General features: G+C 36.3%; 1 protein-coding gene across 1 annotated transcript; it reads right to left on the bottom strand.

Annotated features, from left to right (window-relative positions):
• Positions 1-820: 820 nt before the first annotated feature.
• On the bottom strand, positions 821-3,600 carry LOC113719569 (non-specific lipid transfer protein GPI-anchored 1). Its single transcript, XM_027244792.2, has 2 exons — positions 3,037-3,600; positions 821-1,234 (listed from the first exon to the last, which is right to left on the bottom strand). Exons 1-2 carry the CDS (start codon positions 3,371-3,373, stop codon positions 999-1,001), a joined length of 573 nt encoding a protein of 190 aa, XP_027100593.1. The 5' UTR covers positions 3,374-3,600; the 3' UTR covers positions 821-998.
• Between the last annotated feature and the right edge of the window lie 5,286 nt (positions 3,601-8,886).

The raw sequence follows: 8,886 nt of genomic DNA, 5'->3' as shown, positions 1-8,886 counted from the left end.
TCTGTTCGAGCACCCCTAGTTAATGTGTATATATATATACTTTTTTCTTGCTATCTGATTGAGGATGGTATGCCATAGAAAAATTTATCTTGGCTCCTGACTAATTAATTAATTCGAAGGTTTTTGCCAAAAGATGCTAGTAAGGGTCTTCCTATGTATTATCATACATAAAATGCTACTAACAGGGAAGGGCCGGTCGTCAAACTTGCAAATTTGATCAAAGATAAGTCGAGCCACATATTTAGCAATGTGGTTATTTCTTGCATTTAAAAAAAAAAAAAAGAACATGTATCATGTATGCTTGGTGAATCTGTCACCTAACTTTAAACAACACAGATCCAAGGGACTACGGTCACTTTGTAAAGTCCATTGAAATGTGCTGCCCAACTTGCTCTGCAATTAATCCGTAGGGGCTTCAATGACCCAGGATAATGACAATTGTCTTTCTCAATAATGACCCAGGATAATGACAATTATCTGTCTCAATTACGATTAGCTAATCAAACTTCCCCGAAAAATTCCAAAACCGTGGGAAAAGGACGTGAAATTTTTGCTTCTTGGGTCGTTGTCTCAGTTTAATCACCGCTGCCATACGAGCAAGAAGGTAATGATGCCACGGTGCTCCGCATCCTACATCTACTTCTTGATGAATTCTAATGAATTGCTAGCTGTACTTTTTTCACAAGCTTGCTAATTAATATTAATCTACTAGCTCGTTTTCTTTCTTCTTTGTCGCATTATTACTTGGATGTCCATTTTAATTCTGATACTGAATAGATAGATTGCAACAGTAAGGTCCAAAAAAAAAAAAAAAGGCATGTACCAAAATATCAATAGATAGGCCATCTCTTAGGAAAAGTTCGAGCAAGCAGCAGCAACTAATTGCCCTGGACAAAATGAAAGATGAGAGAGACGAACCCCCAAACAAAAAAAAAAAAGAGTCTCCAAGAAAGTAACAGCAAAAGCTAGGGTGTCGCGGCAGCTAACTTCCTAAGTGCTTATGTAGAACATGAAGACATGAGCGCTAGGCCAGTTGGAAATGAAGAGAAGAAGATGGCCACGACAATAGCCAAAGCAGGTCCGGCTAGTTGAGGTCCGTTCTTGAATGTAGTTGAGCCAGCATTAGATTTTGTTGGTGTGGATTTGTCTGGTGTTGCAGTACTTGGGGTTGTTGAAGCAGTCGAGTTTGCGAAGATGGCAGCATCAGGAGAACTTGGAGATAGGTGGAGCAGCTCTACCAAGAAAAATCAGGACGGGGAAGAAAATTAAAGAAACATTTAGGTAAAATACACACTGCGTACATTCATTATACTAGCAAAGACCTGAAAACAAGCTGGGCAAAGCCGCAAACTATATCAAGATATTGACTAATCTTGAGCAGACCAAAAATTGAGTAATCACGTTGGCACCTGCTCGGTTGGTAAAAGTTGTAGTCCCATGAAGAGTAATGAGTATCATCTTAAACAATCTTGAAAACGTATTAATCAATCTTTAATCATTTACAACAATATCATCTTAATGACGCTACACAAAAAACAAGCTGGGCAAATCCACAAGAGCAAGATATATCAAGCGGTCTTGAGCAGACCTATATAATGAGGTAATCGCGTTCGCATCAGGTAGGTGGTGCAGTCCCAAATGAAAAATGATGTATAGTAGTAACACATGGAGGTCTATTGCTCGATCTTGATCATTTTTTTTAATTTATATCGTCTTATAAATTACGACTCTAGAGCTAAAAAAAGTATTTTTCTATAAACGCCACGTTCCCCACAGCCACCAAAAGATCTCATTTTTTGTAATTCGCACCATGTTGACGGTGGACTTGATCCTGAAAGAATATTTGGACGCTATTTTTAAAGATTAGAAGATACACACACTGATATTTGCTCTGTACAACAAGATTGTAAACTGTATTGATAAAGAGACACGCCCACTCCCTCTCAAATTTCTTAAATCCACGTTATCATAGCATATAAAATCCTACCCGGCCCAACCGATGATGGAACCGGACATAGAATCGACCTGAGTTGTTAATTAAACTAGTTAAACGACAAATTTGTAACAATCCGACGGTTCAATCGATGGATTGAAATAAAAACAGCCAGTTGAACCATCAACTTAAAAATTTTATTATTTTTAAAATATAACTATTGTGCAATTCGAGGATTTAATAACTACGCACGTTTTAGTGCCCCAGAATTAGTAGTAAACAAAGAAATCATGATGTTTTGTGTGGACATGTAATTAATTAATCTTCCATATTCCAAGGCCAGATCTGAGTTGAAAGAGTTCAACTTAATTCATGAAAACAGAAATGCACATTTGCTGAAAGGGAGAAGAGACCAGCACGAGGCACGGAGGCATTCAAGGCCCCATTCACGTGCTAGATAAATGCTGATCAATAAGCTTATCTCCTTGTTCTTGATCTTGCTTATTAGTACATGTTTATTTCGGTAATTGCTCCAAAAGGCTTCTTAACCTACATACTCAAGGACGAAAAATATTCACTTCAAGAGGTTTAAGGCTAAGAAGGCTTAAAAAGTCACTTGGATATTTAGCAACTAGGATTTACATTTGTCATCATCATAAGCTCTGAAAAGTCCCTTGTTTGTTTGAAAGAGATCAAGTTTTCTAATTATATCCTTTTTTTTTTATCTTTTTGTGCATTTCGTAACAAAATTCAAGTTTATTAATTAACATTAAATGAATTTTGGTAGTCTTCAAGCATTATTAAAGACAAGAAAAAGTGTAAGTCGATGACAAACCTAACACGTACGAATATCAGCTACTTAGTATCGAGAAATAACCGAATGTTTTAAGAGACCCTTTTTTCCCTTGTCCTAGAAGGATCCATCGATCTCCCCATCCACAAACCAGTAAAATTGTATGAACAAATTAAACGAACAAGGAAAAAATAAAAAAGCACGGCTCACTTATGTTTTTTTTTTTGGCATCATCCTGCACATATCCACAGCAGAGTAGAGGAAAGAAATATATATATATATATATATGTATGATTAGTTAGTTACTCACTGGGGCATTCGCTGGTGCTGGCGTTAGTCAACTTGCAAGCAGAAGGCAGCTGAAGCAAGCGAGCTTCTTGAATGCCCATGTTCTTGATCTGAGGATCGCTTCCACTGTGGATCTGTTGAATAATGTAGCACAAACAAACCGGGTTCTTGTTCTTGAGGTCCGACACCGAAGTGCAACACTCTTTCGTCGGGGTGTCCTGCTTCCCGGTTGCAAAGTTTAGGCACGTCGACAGCTTTGGAAACTCATTCACACATTGATCTGTAATGGCATCTCCAGCAACCAAACTGCAACCGATTGCCAATACCAAAAAAGCAGTGATTTCAGCTCTCGCGTTCATCTCTTCTAACCTGATTTTTTCCTGCCCCTTCCTTGTTTTTGCCCTTTGCCGATGAGATGGATGTTATTTTCTTCAGCTGAATATCCTCCTAGGCTATGGCTTCAGCTAATTATTTCGGACGGAGCTACGTGTGGGAACTGTTGTTCGTAACACTACTAATAAAGAGGTGCGCGTGACCGTGTGTGTGTGTGTGTGCGTGTGTTTTGAGTGGTGGACAGTTGAGCTGCACTATGCAGTGCTGAAGTGATGGCCCAAAAGAGGGAGTGGTTGTTGGGCTGGAGTTAACGTTGCCATTAATTTGACAGATGAGATTAAATTTTGGGCTACTACGTGCCTTGTCTGTTTCTTCATCTTTAATGAACTTGCACCGTAATGCTTTGACCCTCAATCCGTCCTTTTTGTATCCAGGTAGAGCTTCGCTGTGCTTTATCATCACACTCTAACCCCTGCAGTTTCGCATTTTTCACATCCTAAGCCTTCGACGACTTAAAAAGCTATACAGTGCCCTCATAATTTGAATTAAATTGTTAAAGTGGCACATATGATTTTTTTTTTGGTAATAATCTGCAATCGAATGCATTGAAATGTCGAGATTATCCTTATTTTGAAACTAGAATGACTGAAATGGTCAAAATATATAAGCATACTATGCATGACGCTTTACTATCTTATGGTTCAGTACTTTAACATAAAACCCTCTTATAATTTTTAAAATATATACATAACCCACGTGTGACTAATAAATAATTTTTAAATTTATATAGGGATACTTTTGATATTTTAGTCAAATCCACGATGAAATGTAAATTGTATAATTTCGACACCTCAATTCAAAATATGATGGGATAATGTATAGTTTTTAAAAAATATAAGGGACTTGTGTAAAAAGGTACTAAATCGCACAAGAATGAAATGTAATTTACCTTGTAAATAATAAGTACTCAAGAGATTCGAATTTGAATTGTTTCTTTCTTTGTTTTAATTATATTAGGGAGCCCTATTATTTCTCGTTTAACTTGATTTTACTAAGGTAAAGAACCACATATAACTCTCGCATTGTTTGAGCATGTTATTTTCAAATTATCTTTTCGTCTAATATACATGTTTGTAAATAACAGGCTGTAGTAAATATATTTTAAAACATGCATAAAGTGATGATCCAAATGGAACCTAATCCTTAGAATTAATGAAACTCAAATGGAGATATGGTCCTAGTCTTAATAAAAGTGTGTCCACCATGCTCTAATGTTTGGAAAAGCCATACCATCAGTGACTCAGTGTCCCCCTTGTAGACAAGAAAAAAGAGAAGCCACACCAAAACCACTAAAAGAGGATTGCTAAAATTCCCCTTAAAGATAACCATCATACCTTTTCCCTCTCTTCTCCTTTGAGACGGTTGGAGAAGGATAATAAATTTAAAAGACGGCTCACTGCCTTTTCAACATATGCAATTAGGGGAGGTTATTAATTTCAAAAATTCTTTTGACAACGACTCAGCTCCCTTTTTTATGTGTGAATCTATGCCTAAAGAGTACGTAACTTTAAGAAAGATAACGACTTATAAAAATGGTTCAATTATGTGTTTTTTAACCTTTAATGACACAAGATAAGCATATTAGTGGGGGAGGGGATGATTGAGTTAGATGATAAGGTGGGAAGAATTATAAATAGGAAAATCTGGATTCAAAACTTCTCATTTATTAAAAGAAGAAAGAAAAAAGATAAGCATGCTAATAAAAGAAAGTTGGATTCACGATAGAATACCTAAAATCATCACTCTTTAGATTGCCTACTTTGGCAAAGGAAAACAAAAGATTAAAACTTTTTATCCGATGACTTAGAAACACAAAATGGAATAAGCTTTTAGATTCATAACGTGCAAGGTAGCATACCCCCATATTTTTCTCAACACGCAAGGTATTTGTATATGCGACGTATTTGTCCAAATACAATATTCGTACACCGTTCAATTACAAAGCGAAATAAAAAAAAAAAAGGAAGAAAAGAGCAACTAATTTTATGAAGAACCGTTGGACGAATTCGACACCGTTAATTATCCTTTGAGCATTGCAAGCTGAGAAGAGCTTTCACTCGGATATTGGGCAGATTGCATGCAGGTGATCTATTTAGATGCGCACAAGGTACACACCTATGCATGCTACTCCAATCAATTGCTGCGGCGTGGGCAATGCCAGTCCCGTTCCCATTTCCGCCACTTCACACTGTCTTAATTAATGAACGCCCCAGTCCAATCCCAAGTCCCAAGTCCCAAGTCCCAAGTCCCAAACTCATTGCTGGATTCTGCTCTTAGTTTCACTATTCACTACTGACAATGAGGCTTGAGCTGAGTTGAGCGTGCAGGTTTACACCGGCTTCAACACAAAGCTTTCCCAGTCTTTGATGATATTGTAGAAGCCAAAAATTAACCTTAAAATTGTAGGAAATAAATTTCAATAAAGCAATATACATGTGGAAGCAATTTATGCAGTGGAAGAAGATAAATAATATCATATTATTAACATCATAAAATTGTAATGCCGTTAAACTTTCATTCTTCTCAACTGAGTACGACGATAATACTTTAGAACTTGGAAAAACAATAATGACAATTATGAGATATTTTCTAATGTACTAGTAGTTCATAATTTATAATAAAGCTACCTTGAATCTAATAAAACTACTAAATTTTTGGACCAAAACACTACTAAATAATAAAAAAAAGAATCTCTCTATTTTTTAGTTTTGATTTAACATCACTGGGGGAAAGGGGAAGGACGGATTGGATGATTTAGAGAAGAAAATGTAAGTGAAAGGGTTGGAACGGCTAAAAGTGTAATCAACATCTTTAATGGCAGTTCTCTTTCTATTTAGAATAATATTTAAACACATTAAGCCCGTGCTCGTTTTCTTTTCTAAACCCGGCCCTTGGTAATTTGTGATTTCCAAAAATATTTCCTTTTTCTTTTTTGGAGAAAAAAAATATGGGAATTTATATTTGCACTCTCATTTTAGTTTCTTGTATTCCAACCCACTCAATATGCCTCTAAAAAGTGCAAAAGGCTAATTTGAGAGCGCAAATATCACTTTTCAAAAATATGTGGCTCTGTTTGGATTTCTCAATTTTTGAAAAACAATTTTTTCATATACAATGCTATAGTAATACACAAACAAAATAACTCCAAAAACACCATATCCATACAATATATTAAAAACAACTCTAAATATATAAAAAAAAATACACCACTATCCATCACTCTCCACCACCCCCATACCCACGATCCACTATCCTCTCTCTCTCTCTCTCTCCACTCATCTTTCTTCCCTCTCTCTTCCTTATTCTCCTTTTTTCCTCCTCCTCTGTCTCCTTCACCTTCCTTCTTTCTTCTTTCCCTTTCCCCGCCCCCCCTCAATTTTCTTCCTCTCCATTGACGCAACATTCCTAGTCACGATCAAATCTAATCGCGATCAGAAGCCACGACCAAGACGGTCGTGGTTAGAGTGGTGGTTTAAGTCATAGTCATCACCCACGAGCGGGAGAGGGGTTTGGGGTTAGGGGGAAGGAGGGGAGAGGGTGAAGGGAGAAAGGAGAGAAAAGAGGGAGGAGAAGAAAGAGGAGGGGGAGAAATAGAGGGGAGGAGGAGAAGAAGAGAAAGGAGAGAGGGGGATGAAAAGGGAGGGGAGGGGTGATGGTGGGCCGTGTAAAATTTTTTTTAAAAAAATATTTCAAAAAAATTGTAAATTATAAAAATACTCAAAAATATATTTTAAAAATAATTTAAAAAATATTTACAGTAAAAATTTTTTATATATACATTTACAGTAAAATTTTTAAAAAATATCTTCAAAAACAATTAATCCAAACACGACTGTAGTTTGGTACTTATGGATATCAACTTTCTAGCTGTCTCGAGTAAAGTAAAATCATAGGTTAAAAGTCAAACAGAGCACTGCAGATTACCTTAGACCTTAAACTGCAATAAGTAGCATTGAAGTGGGAAGCCGCGCAATTGACGGGCTGGAAATTAAGGCCTAGACACTTTTCAAGGAGAAGGTTAGGCTATTACTTTGCCTCGTTACATAATCAAGTAAAATGTTGTTCGAAGAATACCTAACAAGGGTCGAAGAATACCTAACAAGCGTGGCCCACAATGAGAGCCCAACTAAATAGCGGCCTCCCTATGTCTGATAGATCCATTTGTTTCGGCGGTTGAACTTTTGCCACATGGCTCTTATTTTGCAACACTAGACAGAAGAGTGTTTGAAATTTTTGTTGAAAAGAGAAGCTTATTGATTTTGTTTTATCTTCTTCTTTTCTTTTGTTGTTGGAGGGGTGATTTAACTAGGATTAACCACAAAATTTATTTTGACGGAGACAAAAGTCACCCGTTTGGATGGCTATTTTCAGAAGTTTTTGTATAAAAATGTATTGTAGTAATTTAATGTATGTGAAATAAAATGATGATTAAAAAATATGATCACTGAAAACATAAAATTTTTTTTTTTGGCAAAAAATCACAATGCAAACAAAAAGTTTCTAATAACATCTTTTAAATTGTTTTGTTTTCTAGGGAGAAAGTAGTAGTCCTTCCCTTCTTTCCTCGAGTTCAATCTATGTAGCTAGCAATTTATCTTTACTGCACTATAAACTTGAAAAGTAGACGAAAGTTTTTCAAGTCACTCATATAGTATTCAGATTGAAAAAAAAGGGATTTAGTTAATCCCTATTGACTAAAAAAAGGGATTTAGTTAATCCCTATTGAGGAGAACCCACGCACAATTGCAGAGAAAATTATCGCATCCATTCTCCTCAATTGAGAGAATTTATTTGATGGAATCCGAACAAAAAGAAAGTTACAAAGTTAAAAAAGAATGTCCTTGACTTCTTCATTAGCCTCCCTTTTAATTCTGACGGCCAGCCCGCTCAAAGAAAGGAATCAATCTCCTAAACTAAGTATACCTGCTTTTTCTCCTAATTGTTTCCTTGTCTTATACGGCCATACGAAGACCAGAGGAAAGAGCCCCACTTTGACTCCACTTTCCTCTTCATCCGCACCAATCAAGCTAGGAAATCTCCTAGTTGGCATGTTTCCCACTCGTGCTAAACTACATTTATTAATTCAAATTAAGCAATCAGCTAATGGAATGTCTGCGGCGCCACGTTACACTTCCAATTGACCGTTAGTGTTACGCGTCTTTCTCTTATCTTCTGAACACATTAAGGCCCGATTTGATGTGACTATGCCAAACAGCAATTGGAGTGAAAAATTTGCACAGTTTCATCATATTTTCGTCCAATTCCCTGTAATAAACATAAATATCAAAAGTGAATAGAATCGGACAATTAATTCACATTTGGTAAGATAATAGGAGAAATTAATTACAAAATAAATAGTAAAATTGCAACCCGTCAGTATTAGGTTTACAAGTAAAGGTATCCACTAGGGAGAATGGATGTTTATTTCCCTCCAAGTTCCAACAACTCTATGTTCTCCCATATCTTTGTCATTATTGAT

The sequence above is a fragment of the Coffea arabica genome, chromosome 11e (genome assembly GCF_036785885.1).
Source record: "Coffea arabica cultivar ET-39 chromosome 11e, Coffea Arabica ET-39 HiFi, whole genome shotgun sequence".
Lineage (NCBI taxonomy): Eukaryota > Viridiplantae > Streptophyta > Magnoliopsida > Gentianales > Rubiaceae > Coffea > Coffea arabica.
Note: the sequence above shows the minus strand (reverse complement) of the source record. Positions and strands in the feature narration are given on the sequence as shown.